The sequence below is a fragment of the Trichechus manatus genome, unplaced genomic scaffold (genome assembly GCF_000243295.1).
Source record: "Trichechus manatus latirostris isolate Lorelei unplaced genomic scaffold, TriManLat1.0 scaffold00019, whole genome shotgun sequence".
Taxonomy (NCBI): domain Eukaryota; kingdom Metazoa; phylum Chordata; class Mammalia; order Sirenia; family Trichechidae; genus Trichechus; species Trichechus manatus.
The window spans coordinates 24426037-24442879 of record NW_004443955.1 but is presented as its reverse complement, the minus strand read 5'-3'; the positions used below and the strand labels follow the sequence as shown (position 1 = coordinate 24442879).

The window sequence follows — 16843 nt, the reverse complement described above, 5'->3', positions numbered from 1 at the left end:
TATTTTCACCAAAAAAAAAAAAAAAAAAGGTCGAGAAGGGAGAGGGTTGACATGTCGTGGGGTTGTTAACCAATGTCATAAAACAATATGTGTACTACTGTTTACTGAGAAACTATTAGTTCTGTAAACCTTCACCTGAACTACAATAAAAAACAAACTTGTCGCTGTTGAGTCAATTCCGACTCATAACGACCCTGTAAGACAGAGTAGAACAGTCACGTAGGGTTTCAAGGAATGGCTGGTGGATTCAAACTGCCAACCTTCTAGTTAGCAGCCTAGTTCTTAACCACTATGCCACCAGGGCTCCAGTATACAGGCACTGAGAGGCAAAATCAAGATTTAAACCCAGGTTGATTTTTAACTCAAACTGCCTCATGTTGTTATCTCAATTATCTGGACAAAACCCTGTAAGAACAATATCTAAAAGTCAGTCTAAGAAATGTCTTCAGTGTTCCCTTTACTGGGCCACACTGTAAAATAAAACTATACTTTGATTGGCCTAATAATGTGTTTAGTGCTTCTGTTCTACCTCCTAGTTCTTTGCATAGTGCCTGGGGTCTTAGAAGTTTGCAAGTCGCCATCTAAGCCATGACAGTTGGTATCTATTCGCTTGGTGCAACAGAGGAAGAAGAAGAGTCAGGAATAGGAGGAGGAAATGGAATGTCTGGCTAATTGCCTCCATGAACAACTGCTTTCTTTACCATACGACCAGAAGAACTGGACGGTGCCTGGCTACCATTACTGAATACTTTGATGAAAGGTTCTACAGAAGAATCCTGATTAAAAGGGAGAAAATGCAGAAAAGAATTTCAAATTCTCTGGGAATCCAGACTTTCTGGAGCCATAGAGGCTGGATGAATCCCTGAAACTACTGCTCTGAGATAATCTTTAAATCTTAAAGCAAAAATATCCCATGAAGGCTTCTTAAAACCAAATGTTAGTTTAACTTAACTAGTAAAGAATGTCTGCCTGGAGCACTGTGCTCTTTTAAAATCTAGCTATATGGGAACAAATGGACAACGGCAACTTGAAAGATTAGATAGGAAACTTAGGGGGTAGTGAGTTTATGTTAATGAGGGAGGAACAACTCAGAAGAGGCGGGTATAAATGGTTGCACAACTCAAAGTATGTACTCAATGTCACTGAGTTGTACATGTAGAAACTGCTGAATTGGTTTATGTTCTGCTGTGTATACTCTCAACAACAAAAAATAAATTACAAAAAACTAAAACTATACTTCAAGTAAATTCTAAAACAGATAGCTATTACTTTAATATAAAATTATAGATTTTTCATTTTAAGTTAATGACTTGGACATCCTCAAGAGTTTCTACTCATGGGGCTACTCTCCACAGAGGAGGAGAATATAAATTCTCATGAATACCAATGGAGAGGACACTTTCAAGATGTCTTAGCTTTCTCATTCCTTAGTTTTCTAAATTTCTAATTCTCAAGCCAATACTAAGAGGCAAAAGAATGGGCATCAATAAAGAAAAATGTGTGACAAGCCTATCCTGAAACATACAAGAAAGGCGTCAAAAGAAATAAAAGATCTAAGTTAAAGTTTCCATTTATCTTTGATAGATTCTTCTTAGAAGTCAGCTCTTCTCAACTTGGAAGGGTAGACAGGCACCTCTTCACCCTGGCATCCAATCTTGAAAAAATATCACCTTGAAAAAGTCCCTGCTATCTCTCTGGCACTTTTTCGACCTGAAACTTATAAAACAAGCATACACTCTTTTGTAAGACATAAAATCAAAACGGGAAAATCTCTGGCTGCCTGTTTATATGTATTAAAATACAGGAGAAATTTGTTGAGAATGTATCTTCAACACAGTCTTTTTCCTGGTGTGTGCCATGACATTTCCTAGTGTGTGCTTTTAACTCTGATCGCACTGGCAAACTAAACGCCATGAAATTTTTTCACAGTGATTGCATGGTTTCTTCAGCCCTGCATTCCCGAGAATTAAGTTTCCATGGTATAGTATTCTTACCAGTTAGTGGTTGTTACCTGAAAATGAAAAATGGGACAAAACTCAGAAATTAAGACTGAGCTCAATTATTAGGCAGCTAAGGCAAAATGGTTTTCTTTAATACTGGATTATATCTAAAGAAGGCCCCAAATTACTTCTTCCCAAGACTCTTCAAGTGTTCTCAAGAGTTTCCCGGTTTCATCATGTGTTTACAATATCCCTGCAGGACAGAAAGTAGTCCATGGCCTAAGCAGAAATCGAGAGATCCAGAAGATAGTTGTGGCTTTTCTTTAAGTACATGACTATAAATAAGTCACTTTTTCTCTCCACTTTCCTACCTAATATGAAAGATTTAAACAGATGACCTTTAGATCTAAAGAGGTTAGAAATTAAGGCATGTTGAAAAGTGTTAATCATCTAATTAAATCATGGATGATAGAAGCAGGGTTCTAAACTTTTGAAATATTTTTTGCAAAAAAAATTCCTTTCTAGTCCCTGAATCCATTATGCTGAAGTTCTCAAAGACATCTGCCAAATAAGAGATAACTATTACTTCTCCCCTTGCCACCCTCCCTAAAAGCACCAAGTTTTGAGGATGTTATATATATTCTATTTATATATCAGCAGGAAGAAAACAGTTATGGCTTCTGACACATGACGGAATGTTCCACGTCTCAGATTCAAAGTCCTTCTCAAGAGTTTTTGAGTTATGTGTCGGTCTTTTCTTTAGAGAGATCTTTTACCTTAAAATCTCTGGTAATTAAATAATTTTCATGGACTTAGGATATTAAAGTGATTGACTGCTAACCAAAAGGTAGGCAGTTCGAAACCACCAGCAGCTCCGTGGGAGAAAGATACGGCAGCCTGCTTCCGTAGAGACTCACAGCCTTGGAAACCCTATTGCTATGAGTCGAAATCAACTTGATGGCAGTGGGTTTTGGATTTTAATCACATGTGAGTTTCTATGCTAAATGATTTAGTTGTATTATTTCCTTTAATCCTGACACTATTCAATTTAGTTGGTATTCTTATTCTCATTTTACAAGTGAGAAAACTGAGGCTCCAGGAGGTTAAATAACAAACCTCACGAGGCAGTTGTATGAATCAGAATTTGACTCAAAGGTAAGGGTTTGTTTGTTTTTTTTTTGTATACTGACATCTATAATTCATTTTGAAATGCATCAAAAATTTCTGATGGACTTGTGGATGGACAGGTGTACAATTATCTAACAAAGCAAATACAACTAAACGTTTATTGTAGAATATAGGTGGTGGGTATGTGGGTGCTCACTGCATAATTCTTTCAACTTCTCTATATGTTTCAGAAGTTTAATTATAAAATGTTGGGGAAAATTACCTAACTGGCTTCCTTAACTAGAGCTATACTATATCTATATGCTGTACACTATCTATCTATGCTAGATGGAGGTATACACCATATATACACTATACAAAGAAATATAAAAACTGCTGCAAATTTTTACACTGTACCTGGAATCATGCTTAATATTGCAAGAATACTAGTCTTTTTCATTTATTTATCCACCAAATCTTGATTATTATTATTATATCATACACAAGGCAGTGTACATTTTAAGGTGGTGCAGTAGTTAAGAACTCGGTTGCTAACCAAAAACACTCAGCAGTTCGAATCTACCAGCTGCTCCTTGAAAACCCTATGGGGCAGTTCTGCTCTGTCCTATAGGGTCACTATGAGTCGGAATTGACTCAATGGCAATGGGTAATATATGTAAATCAATTAATCCATTTATGCACAATACTGTAACTAAGAATTTTAAGTATTATCTGATAGCAAGTATTATCCCTGTTTCACAGTTCTGAAATTCTAATAATTTTAGTACTCATACACTGGTTTTTCTAATATGGATCCTGTAAAAATATTTATTTTTATCATTAAAAGGTTAAAAAAAAAAAACAGGTAATTTTTTGGGTTGGTGGTTGAGTACTCTGGGAGCAAACTACAGCATATGAAAGAAAGGGTGTTTCCTTAAGGTTTAGTATCTTAGGGAAGTTACTTTGATTTTTCCTCTTTTTAATATATAGTCGTATTTATTTTGTTGTTGAGAATATACACAGCAAAACATACACCAACTCAACAGTTTCTACATGTACATTTAGTGACAATGACTGCATTTTCCAGTTCTGTAACCATCCTCACCCTCCTTTTCTGAGCTGTTCGTCCCCCACTAACATTAATTCACTGCTCCCTAAGATTTCTATCTCATCTTTTGAGCTGCTGCTGTCAATTTGATCCTATACAGATAGCTCTTAAAAGATCACAATGCTCAAGGCAGACAATTTTTACTAGTTAAGCTTAACTACTGTTTGGTTTTAAGAAGACTTCAGGGAATATTTTTGGTTTAAGATTTAAAGATTATCTCAGGGCAATAGTTTAAGGGGTTTACTTTGGTTTTTTAATCAACTGTGGATACTTCTTATAACCTGGAGAAAAAAACAAGTAAGGGCTTTGATTTCTCTCTGAGAAAGGAGGCAACAACTATTAATATTTTCTGCAGGTTTCAATTATTCTTTTGGATTACAGGGTGGCCTACATCATGTGTATTTTATGATCACACTTTCTCTTTTACCTAGTGCCGAAAAACATCCCAGGATTTCTTCTCACTCTTAAAACAAAATTAAATTTTATGCTGTTGAACTACGGAAAAGACAGACCGTAGGAACTGGCAAATACTCCTAAGAATAAACATGAAGCTCATAACACTCACCAAGGGTCATATCTGCCAGGAGGCAGACTGAATGGAAAGAAGAGGTTAAAGTGAAAAGCTCATGCCAAACACTGCAGGCTGTTAAAGAGACCTCTGAAGGCCAGAGTCATCCAAATGACTGCAGGAAGTGACCTAAGGCGCCACTCAGGGTTCACAGAAAAGGATGTTGCAAAGTGTTTCCTACAGATTATTTTTCAGAGAAGGGAAGAAAGGAGGTTAGACCCTGGGGACAAACTCTGGGACATTCAGATATTCTGCAGCACACAGTGCTGGATGACCAGTGAGGACAACTTTGAAGGAAGCCGCTGATGGCCGGCTGCTGACATGCTTCTACGTAAGTCACTGGCTATAAAAGCAGGTGTTTGTAGACTGACAGAAAAATACCAGATAATGAATAGGTTTTAAAGTCAGGCTAACCAAGGTACAAATCCCAACTGTGACTCTTACAGCTGAGTAATTCTGGGTAAACTTTACTAATCAGAGCTTCCATTTTCTGCTGGATGGGTGGCTTTATGATGAGGACCAAACCACCCACCTAGCAGAGTGGCTGGGACTATGAAATGAGATCAAATATGTAAAACATTCTGTTCAGTGCCTGGAATATAGTAAGCACTTTAGAAATATTAGTTTGTCTCTGTTCTTCTCTTCTCATGTGGAAGTCCTTTGGTTTATTAATACTAGAGAAAACATTTATTGCAAAGCCTCTCCTGGTCGCAAACAAGTCTGGCAGAGTGGAAACACTAAGAGGAAAAACCTTCCTGATCTCTTCCTAGGCCACTTAGACATTCTTGTGCACACATGAAAAAGTGAAAGTGTATTCACCATTTCTGGGTTTGTCCAGGCTCTCCGGTGTGAGATGTAGGTAAAAGTTTATTCGGGAAGCATGTCTCAAGTTTTAAAAATTGTACCTGTCTAGTCACCCTAAAAGCACTGCTAAATCTAGCATAGGCCACAACAATCTCCTAAATGCTTCTGGTTGATTGAATAAAAAGGTAAAGCACAGAAAATTCTAATTCTCTTTAGCCAGAAAAACCATTCAATTCAGTGAATAGAAATAACTATCATTTTGCAGAGATTAGTAACACCCAGGGACAAACTGTCACGTACCTAGGAAGTAGTGAGCAAGTATTTCTTAATAAAGATTTTTTAATTTTTAAAAAACTTATTAAAAAAATTTTCAACCACACATAAATGTGTAACAAATCCCCAAGTATACATGACTCAGTTTCAGTGACTATCAATGAATTTGATCTTAAAACTGGAACTTGGAAATATGATCTAATCTGTTTCTCTCAAACAAAAACAATACATTTTTAGAGAAACCTATCATCATGATGGTATTCCCCTGGGGTATTACAAGAGACCTTTAGAAGTCTTTACAATGAAAAATCTCAGTCATGTTGGAAATTACCCAAACTCTGATATTTAAAAAAAAAAAAAAAATTCTATTGGTTTCCCTCTTCCCAAATAACTTCAGAGAAGGGCAGATCTTCCCAATGTGTGTATTTTTTACTTTACAAAATCCCTTGAGTCAACTCATTGTAAGTAACAACGATAGAAATCCTGAAGTTTCCACCATAAATTTTTCAATGAACCTTGGGAAGATAACAAGGACAAGAAAAAGGGAAAGGTGGAAAAGGGCAATGGGAAGGCCAATGGGAACATGGCAGCCCTGGACAAAAATGAAAGGAAGGTTCTGATGGTACATACCCAGATGCTTAAGTACATTCCAGTCCAGATTTCCAGAACTGTAACTTTTAAACACAGTAACATCACACTATTTTGGATAATCTAATCACCCACTAACATAACTGCTCTCACTACCTTCTCCAACGTCCTCAAAACACCAGATGCAACAGTTGTCTTCACAGCTGACTTATCTCTACCCACACCACCTCAGTATTAGGAAGACTGCTTGTGGCATATAACCAAACTTCTTGTCATCGAGTTGATTCCGACTCATAGCGACCCTGTAGGACAGAGTAGAACTGCCCCATAGAGTTTCCAAGGAGCACCTTGTGGATTCGAACTGCCGACCTTTTGGTTAAAGCGGTAGCTCTTAACCACTATGCCACCAGGGTTTCCCACAGTTGAGTACTATTTGCTGTCTCTGCTGTGGGAAAACTCAATTCACAAAACAGAATTCACTGCAACTAGACACAAACACAAGCAAAAGAATTCAAACCACCACCACCCCATCTCCTGCTTCCCATCCCTGAGACAGCTTCAAATGATATGCAAACACTAGGTGACTCATGTGGATGGGTATTCACTAGGGAGAAAGCCTGAGGTCCCTAGCAGAGATGTAGAAAGTTCCAATTAAGCAGGCTAGATGAGGAGAGGTGATATCACCAAGCTCAGCAGGGAGCTTTAAGCCTAACTAAACACATTAATCAGAAATGACTCTATGGTTAATTTATACACATGACATCATATAGTCTGAGCTGCGGTCCCTTCCTGCCCACTGAAAATTATTCACTGTTATCTGACTGAATTCACACCAAAGGAACTTCCATTTCTTTAGGCTTCAATGTGAGCTTCAAAACCTGCATATAAATAGTCATAATTTTGTAGAAATCTAAAGCTACCAATGCCTTCTTCTAAGCCCCAGACAATCTGGAGTTTCCTTACCCAAAAGGGAACATTTTACACTCCTTTAAGATAGTATCAGAGCCTGACGGAGGCCCTGTAAAGCTAGCTGGATCACAACTTACTGTCAAGAGTTCACATATTGTGGCAAACAATACCTTTGAGAAGACGATCCTATCCATTTCATCGCTGGGCGAGTGAAAGAGGTCAGAATCACTCCCAGATTGTCTTTTAAGTCCACTTTGTGATGAGGTACACTCTCTGCCCAGTCCAACATCTAAGAAGTTTTCATCACATTCTGAAAAAGACAATTTATGCAACCAATACTTTAAACAATATAAAATTTTAATTTCTTTCCATCCCGGAAATCAGTCTTCTAAATTTTGTTTCTTTTGTTTTTAAGAAGATACAAAGAAGTTACTACAGGATGCCCATGAGTTTGCCATGTACACCCTGGGTATAAAGAGATAAAGTAATGATTTAGAACCATCAATTCCATTTCTTTTTAGGTACCTCAGTTGTAATGTTTTCCTCCAAGTATTTTGCCACCAAAATCAGAAGTCCGTTATTAGGAAGCTGTGTGATAGGGTTTACGGCCAATCCCTGTTTTGAGACTAAGTTCCTTCTGGAAGCTTGTTATTTTATCAGAATACTGGGATAAAAGGCAAAGGGGAGCATGACTAACAAACATATGAGTGTATTAAACTTAGGAGTTCTGTTGCTTGATAACAAAAGTATAATTATTTAACTTTTCCTACCTTAAATCGATCTCAGAAAGATAACGTGCTAAAGTAGAAAAATATATCACCTAGAATCTGTTTTCAGCTCAGTAAGTAGGACAGGAACCCTGCTGAACCAAAGGGAGGGAGCCTTAACAGAAATATTACATTGGTATATCAAGGAATCCCAAAGACAGAGCATCTTGAAATTAGCAAGGTAGTTAGCCCATTCTCTCCTTTAACTTTGTGGACAAAAGGGATATGTGACTTGGGAGTGATAGGGTTAGAGAGATTTGTAAATGGTAAAACCAAGAATCCAAAAAGCGCCAATTACTGGGTGGAGGTCAACCTCCTCCAAGAAGTTCTGAAGCGTGATATATTTTGACTTGAAATAAATTCCAGAGCAGCTGATGATGTAAGACACTTGCAAAAAAAAGCAAAAGACAATAAATACACACAAAAAACCCTAATATTTTTAAGCTGTGTTAATAGACAGTGTACTCAAAGCCACGATGGAGACAGTCTTGCTACGATGTGCTAGCCAGACCATACTCAAGAACTGAGTTTGTTTCTAGGTAACACATTTAAATTAAAACACTGATAAGCAGAAATGTATCATGGCAATGAGGTCCAACAGTTGAAATACCTGAGGTATATTTAGCTTGCAGACGAGTTTAACAAAAATTTGTCAAAGGACAGTCATCAAACGAGGAACAGTGAGTAGAATCGTTCTGGGCCGTTCCAGAAACCAGAACAAAGTCAGTGAGTGGAAGCTGCAGAGTCACTACAGCAGGGTTTCTGGGCAGCCTCACTAAGTAATGAGCGTTACTTCACCAGAAGGAATGAGCAGCAGCTAAGTGACTGTGTCAAGAGGTTTCAGAAAAGTTGTCTACACAGAGGGAAAAGTGGAGATTTAACTAGATAACCTGCCACATACCCTCTGATTCTCAGATTTTTTGCTTCGACAATAATGTGGCACCTGTACGGTGTGTGTCAAGAGATAATGGGAGACACTGTTCTTATCTAAATGAATTACTAAATTAATAACCGATAATTAATGAATTATTTACTGTAGCTAAGAGTAAGGGTCAAGGAGGCACTGAATGAATCAACTGTTAATAAAACTGCCTTTTCTATTAAGTTAGGCACTTGGCAAGATGCTAAGAGAATCCACATGAAAAGAGAAGTTTAGTGTTTGTGTGTATGAGCGGAAGTGGTTACAGTCTCATGGGAGAAATGGACATATTAAGAGAAAATTTCAACATGGAAGTACATAAAAGAAGCCACAGGAAGCAAGGCAAGGCCCATGGACTAATCTGAAACAGTAAACTTGAGCAAATATTTCAGTTAAAAAAAAAAATGACCCTAGTTCATTTCAATCTTGGTCCAAACTATTTGAGGGTGTTATTTCAATAGGAACAGCTCTGCCTTTAAAAGACTGGAAATCATGAGTACTCTGGAGCTTTTTTTTACATTTCACAGAGTAGGTAGGTAGAGTTGGTGGCTGTGATCTTTCTACTTCTTCCCCTCTCCCCATTTGGAAAAACCAAAAGCTCCATTCCCTGGTTGAAGGGAAATTGGGGGTGGGGGTGGTGGGCTGGCCAAGAAAAGAAAGGGCTGTCACAGCAACTATGCTGAGCTACTAGTTGTCCAACTGGCAGTCAAGGAGACCACGTCCAAATTCCAGAATGGAAAACAAACCAGCTCAGAGATACTCTAATGGAAAATTTACAGGGAAGATCCAGATTCAGCCCTGGTAGGAATACCTCACCCAGAAAATAAATCACAAGAGACCGAAACAGCACAGGGACCACAAACCAAGTCTGGGATGAGAGAAGTTGGCTGTGTGAGATAATGCTGACTACTGGGGTAGGGAGGTGGGGAGAGTGTGGAAAAAAAGGAAATCAGGGAGTGAGACTGACTTTAAGCAATCAGGAAACAATACTCCCCACCCAAAGCTATTCCATGCCCTGTATCACGTGTTGTTAAGTCTTCAAAATTAAAGAAATCTCTCCTTTTCTCCTTCACACCCCCTTCTTAATGAATAAAGCTGGGACAGCAAACCAAGGTGTAAACAAGAGCAAAGAGCACTGGTTTTAGAGTTAGCCTATTCTGGCTTAAATTTAGGTCTGAGTACTCATTAGCAGAAAGATCCCTTTCTAAGCCTCAGTTTCAATACCAGTGAATTGGGATAATCAGTATCTCCCCTAGAAGAGTTGTTTGATTTTACTTGGGTCCACAATTAACGTCCATGAAAGCAGCAGTCAAGAAATCAAATGACACATTGTACTGGGCAAATATGATGCAAAAGATCTTTAAAGTGTTAAAAAGCAAAGACGTCATTTTAAGGACTAAGGTGCGCCAGACTCAAGCCTCTCAAACACCTCATATGCATCTGAAAGCTGGATGATGAATAAGACCGAAGATGAATTCATGCCTTTGAATCATGGTGTTGGTGAATACTGAATATATCACAGACTGCCAGAAGAGCAAACAAAATCTGTCCTGGAAGAAGTACAGCCAGAATGCTCATTAGAAGTGAGGATGGTACCTAACAAAAACAACAAAAGAGCTGTGGTGACAGAAATAATACATACATTACGGAGCCCTGGTGGCACAGTGGTTAAGAACTATGGCTGCTAACCAAAAGGTCAGCAGTTCAAATTCACCAGTCGCTCCTTGGAAACCCTATGGGGCAGTTTTACTCTGTCCTATAGGGTCGCTGTGAGTTGGAATTGACTCAACGGCAATGACTTTTATTTTTATTTTGTAATGTTACCTGAAAGGAGCCCTGGTGGTGCTGTGGTTAAGTGCTCAGCTGCTAATCGAAAGGTCACTGGTTTAAACCCACCAGCCCCTCCGAGGAAGAAAGATGTAGCAGTTAGCTTCCATAAAGATTACAGCCTTGGAAATCCTATGGGGCAGTCCTACTCTGTCCTACAGGGTCGCCATGAGTTGGAATTGGCTTGACGGCAACGGGTTTGGTTTTGGTTTAATGTTACTTGAACTCTGGCCCTTAACATATAGCAGACATGTGATAAATGTATCTAATGAAGTTAAGGGTTCATTAAGTCATACTGTGTGTTTCAACAAGTATCCCATCATCACAGTACCTTGAAGGTGGGCATAGCAGGGGCCAATCCCATTTATGATCCATATATAAACCTGTCTATATCTTAGCAGTTTGTACTTTTGAAGATGCTATGTAGTCATCTGGATTTAAAATGACATATGTGCAAACAAATTATAGTTAGGGAAGGGTAGGGAAACATGCAGCATGGCTTTGTTAAGCCATGCTACTCATAATCCTATCTTGTATTTATTCAGTATTGAAGAGTATACAAAGAGATTTTCAAAGATATTACCTTATTTGGTCTAATGTTATTGCTCTCTTAAGCACGTGTTTGTGAAGTAAAGAGAAGAAATCTGCAAGACTGAAAGTACTTAAGATATACAATCAACTATACCTAAAATCAAAAACTCAGGATTTTGTTAATTGAGGATTTAAAAAGAACCACTCCAAAAAGGCCAAATTGTTTGTGCTTACAGGCTGAGGTGGGGAGGGTTTATAAAATTCAAGATTATGCCCTGGGGAAAATGCTGGAGGTTCAAAATTCAGTTCTTTAAATGAGTGAATTAAACTACAAAGTGTGGAGAGATTTCCTGTGAATATTCAAATTGTGAGGCCACCTCATTTAACTTTTACACGGCAGAAAGTTGCACTGTTTGGATGGCTAGGAGTAACTACATTTTTTCTAAAAAGCCCTCAAACAGTTTAAGGAACCAAAACACAGAAAGCAGTATATTTTTAAGTAGACGATTCCAGGGAGTGAAACGGAAGAAGTGTCAGCTAAATCTGTAAACAAGGTCAATCTTGTAAAATTTGGAGAACCCAAACACAAGTCTAGCATAGTAATATCTTTATCTACTTTTTCTACGTGAGATAGAGAAAAACACTCTTGATCATTTCTTTCCAATACTTCCTTTGTAGTAAAGTCAAAGAGTTCAGAATCAGTAGGAAATCTCTTAGAGATAGAGGATCTGAACCAAATCAAACCAACTGCCAACGAGTGGATTCTGGATCATAGCGACAACCCTAAGGGACAGAGTAGAACTGCCCCATAGGGTTTCCTAAGCTATAATCTTTATGGGAGCAGACTGCCGCATCTTTCTGTGGCAGAGCAGCTGGTGGGTTCAAACAGCCAACCTTTCCGTTGGCAGCCATGTGCTTTAATCACTGCACCACCAGGGCTCCCTGAGGATTTGAACAATTGTCTTTCAATTTAATACTACCACAAGGTATCTATAGCTAAACTGTTTCTAAAAAGACCAGCAATTGAGAAGACCTCAGCAATTTTTAAAGCAGGTCAGTAAAAACCAGGAAGGTAAACACATGGTGTTGGGTAAAGAAGACTCAAGCGCCCAGAATCCAAATTACCAGTGTGTTCTCTTAGCAGCTGTAGAAACAGGCACAAAGACATAGAATTACCACATACGTCATCCTTACAACACCTTCCTCCCCTCTCCCCCAAATGAGGCAAGCTAGTAACACTTTACAGATGGGACACAATACAGCACACAGACCTTAGGGAAGGTAGTTCATGTCACAGTGAGCTAGTGGCTGAACTGGAGTTAAACGGTGGGAATCCTAACTAACCATAAGTCACGTGCTGCACGTGTCATTGTTAACATGGACGGTCGTAACAGCATCTTTTGTTCCTCATACTTCATGGGTGCTTAAGGGAAGACTCAGTTCTGGCAGTATAATGGTTCTCAATTCTTAACCTTGGCTACACAGTAGAGTAACCAAAAGAACTTTGAAAGATTCTGATGTTAGGCCACCTCCCAGACCAATTAAACCAGAATTTGGGAGGGTAGGACCTGGGCATCAATATATTTTTAGGCTCCCCAGATAATTCCAGTGTGCAGCCAAGACCGAGGACCACAGCTTTGGTTTTTAATAATATATATTCACTTGTTGATTAAAAGACCTATATCATATGTATATACACAGCACAGGTGCCTTTACAGATGAATAAATAAATCATCTGTGAAATCTGCTACCATTATACATGAAATTTAGGTACTTACATAAGCTCACCTTCAGTTCTGAGACAAAATCCTACAAACCCAACCTACATATGCCCCTTCCTCTAATTAACTGCATAACATGCTAAGAAAGGCAAGCTCTCCAAATCACACAGCTTGTTATTAGAGTGGGACTATGGCTCCAAGAAACGGGCATTTTGGATGCAGTTATTCAAGCATATTGGAAGCTGGAAAATCTCTGCTTACCTGGGCTCTGCTTGGGAGACAAAAGAGATGCTGCTTCAGGGCATGGTTCTATGGTACACCAGCTTTCTTGGTTTATCTGAAGGAAAAGAAAAATAGATTGAGTTTCAGACAGGGAAGCAATGTGGGATGATTTTATAGCTGCTGCAAATATATCTAAGGAGCCCTTGTGGCACAGTGGTTAAGCTCTTGCCTGGTAACTGAAAGTTTGGAGGTTCGAACCCACCAGCCACTCCGTTGCAGAAAGATGTGGCAGTCTGCCTCCTTAAAGATTTACAGCCTTGGAAACCTTATAGAGCAGTTCTACTGTCCTATAGAGTCACTATGAGTTGCAATGGACTCGACAGCAACAGGTTTGGTTTTCTGTCTTTTGTTTTGCAAGTATATCTACTGTACCAACACTTTTATTTTTTAATACTTTACTGCAAGGTGAGTAAAATTATGTCAAGAACAAAGTATTTCTACAATACCATCAATGCAATCTATGCTCAATGAAGGCTCTAAAGAGACTGTTAATAAAAGTTAAGCATACAAAACCAACAGGAAAAAGATATACAAAGCCATGGGGCAGGTCAAGCATAGAAAAAAAAAAAAAGAAGTTAGCAGATGAAACTGACCAAATATTAAAATACTCATTTCATGCCATGGCTTGCAAGTTTTTTTTTTAAATAACAGTACAAAGGTGTTATTAAAATTACTAGACTCATGTTAAGACTTCTACATATATTATCTCATTTAATCCCTATAATAGCTACATAAAGTTTATACTGTCTCCATTTATCAGAAGAATAGGCTCAGAGGAGTTGCTGAGGTGATACATGGTAGAACTGGCACTTTAACCCAAGTGTGTGATTCCACAACACATGAAAGAATGAACACACCTCCTAAAATAAAACTTAAAAAAAATATGTAGCCCTTACAACTCTCAACTCACCTTAACATTATAAGCCTCTAATTCCATTACCTTCAAAATATTGTAATTTAAAAAATTACCATTCGAGATTTCAAGACTTCTTTCTTAGTGATTGATAGAACAAGGATACAGAAAACTTGAGAAAAACATCATCAACTAACTTGACCTGACACATACAGAACACTACACCCAACAACAGCAGAACATATACTCTTTCCAAGTGTACATATAATATGCACCAAGAAAGACCATATTCTGTGGCATAAAACAATTCTCAAATTTAAGAGGATTAAAATCATACAAAGCATGTTCTCTAACCACAGCAGTATTAAATTAGAAATCAAAACCAAAAAGATATTTGGAAAATCCTCAAGTATTAAAAAACAAACAAAAACTTATAAATAACTGACAAATCAAAGAAATCTTAGAGAAAATTAAATAATTTGAGCTGAATAAAAATGAAAATAAAAACACCACAAATGAAATTTGTGGAACACAGCTAAAGAAATGCTTAAAGTAAAATTTACAGCACTAAATGCCTATACAAGAAGAAAGAGCTCAAAACAACACTCTTAAGCTACCACCTTAAGAAGCTAGAAAAAAAGAGAATACCCAACATCAAACTCAAACCCACTGCCATCAAGTGGATTCTGACTCATAGCGACCCTACAGGACAGAGTAGGATTGCCCCCTAGGGTTTCCAAGGCTGTAAATCTTCTCAGAAGCAGGCTGTCAAATCTTTCTTCCATGGAGCAGCTGTTGGATTGAACCACCATCCTTTCGGTTAGCAGCTGAGCACTTAACCACTCACCACCAGGACTTATTATTCAAAGCAAGCAGAAAAAAGAAAATAAAGAGCAGAAATAAATGAAATAAAAAACAGAAAAACAATAAAATATAATGAAACCAAAGCTGGTTTCTTGAAAAGATTAATACATCTGCTCCTCACTTATCGACATGGTTAGGTTCCAAAGACCAGGTTGTTACAGAAAAATCGGGGTTATGCGAAAATGGAGGATTTTTTTTGTTTTCAGACCATTCGTCTGATTTTAATTTAGAAAAATGATCACAGAATAATAGCTAAGATTTACTGATGTGCTCATCACTGTGACAAGTCCACATATGGATTATTCCTCTGGAGAGAAGGAGGTTTGGAGGAGACAAAGCTGGATAAGGCCAGGCTGTGTGATTAGAAGGCCCACCGCTTAACCACTTCACCTTTCTCCTGGTCAGAACCTCCCTTGCAGAGTCGCCTCCAGGGCTCCACTCCCACCCCTGCAAGCCTGTGTTCCCAATTCCAGAGCCTGCTCTGCCCTCTGGGCCTGGTGAGTCACCCGAGGTCCCTGGAAGCCCAGCCCTGCAGCTGGCCCACAGGCACCACTGAGGCAGAGGCTTCAGGCCCAGTTCCGCTCACTTTGGGAACGTCATTGATCTCCACGTATTTCTTCCAAACACCCTCCTTAATGCTTCTTTCTTTCTTCCTTTCCCATCCCACGGCAATTTTGAGCTGCAGGACGCCAGGCAGCATAGGAGCTGAGAACCCGGAACAGTCGTCTACTGGCTTGATGCTGCCTGTGCTGTCCACCTGGAGGCCACGGCTACGGAGGAGGCCAGCCCCGAGCAGCAGCTGGACACGGTGCCTCCACCAGCAGGAGGGAGCAGAGGACATGGGGCAGCATGGCCCAGTTTCCCAGAGGCCATCTGGAGATCCCCTTCAAGGGAGGTGACGCTCAGCAGCCACTGCTTCCGCACTTACTGCCTTGTTAATCGGCAAAATAGTCAGATAGTAAATTTTTTACTATTGTCGTAAATGTGAAATGTCAGATAATGATAGTCGATAAGTAGGAGTAGATGTAGTATCAATAAACCTCTAGCTAGACATGATCAAGAACAAAAGAATAGTTAGAAATAAACAGTTTAAGGAATTAAAAAGAGATCATAGAGATCCTATAAACACTGAAAGGATAATTAAAGAACATTAACAATGTTATGTCAATAAAGCCAACAAATTATACGAAACGGAAGCATTCCACAAAGAACTCACTCAAGAAGACACAGATAACCTGAGTAGCCTCATTCTATTAAAAGCTTTGAATTCATTGTTTAAAACTTCCCTAGAAGGAAAATTCCAGGTCCAGATGTCTTCAGTGATTAATTCTACCTAACGTTTAAGGAAGAATTAAAACCAACTCCACACACAAATCCGAACTCCCTTAGGGACTGAACTGCTGGGCTGAGGGCTGTGGGGACCATGGTCTCAGGGAACATCCAGCTCAACTACCATAAAATAGTTTATAAAGAAAATGTTCTACATTATACTTTGGTGAGTAGCATCTGGGGTCTTATAAACCTGTGAGCAGCCATCTAAGATACTCCACTAGTCTCACCCCTTCAGGTGCTGCAAAGGAAAATGAACTAAAGACACAAGGGAAAGATCAGTCCAAAGGACTAACAGACCACAACTACTATGGCCTCCACCAGACTGAGTCCAGTACAACTAGATAGTGCCTGGCTACCGCCACTGACTGCTCTGACAGGGATCACAACTGAGGGTCCTGGATAGAGCAGGAGAAAAATGTAGAACAAAATTCTAACTAAAAAAAAAAAAAA

At 38.9% G+C, this 16843-nt stretch overlaps 1 protein-coding gene across 6 annotated transcripts in view; it reads right to left on the bottom strand.

Annotated features, from left to right (window-relative positions):
- Positions 1–16843, bottom strand: part of AKAP13 (A-kinase anchoring protein 13) — a 391580-nt gene that overhangs the window by 91293 nt on the left and 283444 nt on the right. For all 6 annotated transcript variants that reach the window (XM_023727887.1, XM_023727889.1, XM_023727888.1 and 3 more), the window contains 2 exons: positions 13324–13399; positions 7468–7607 (listed from right to left, as the gene is read on the bottom strand). In XM_023727887.1, the coding sequence (XP_023583655.1) occupies positions 7468–7607; positions 13324–13399 (216 nt within the window). The remainder of the gene's footprint in view (positions 1–7467; positions 7608–13323; positions 13400–16843) is intronic.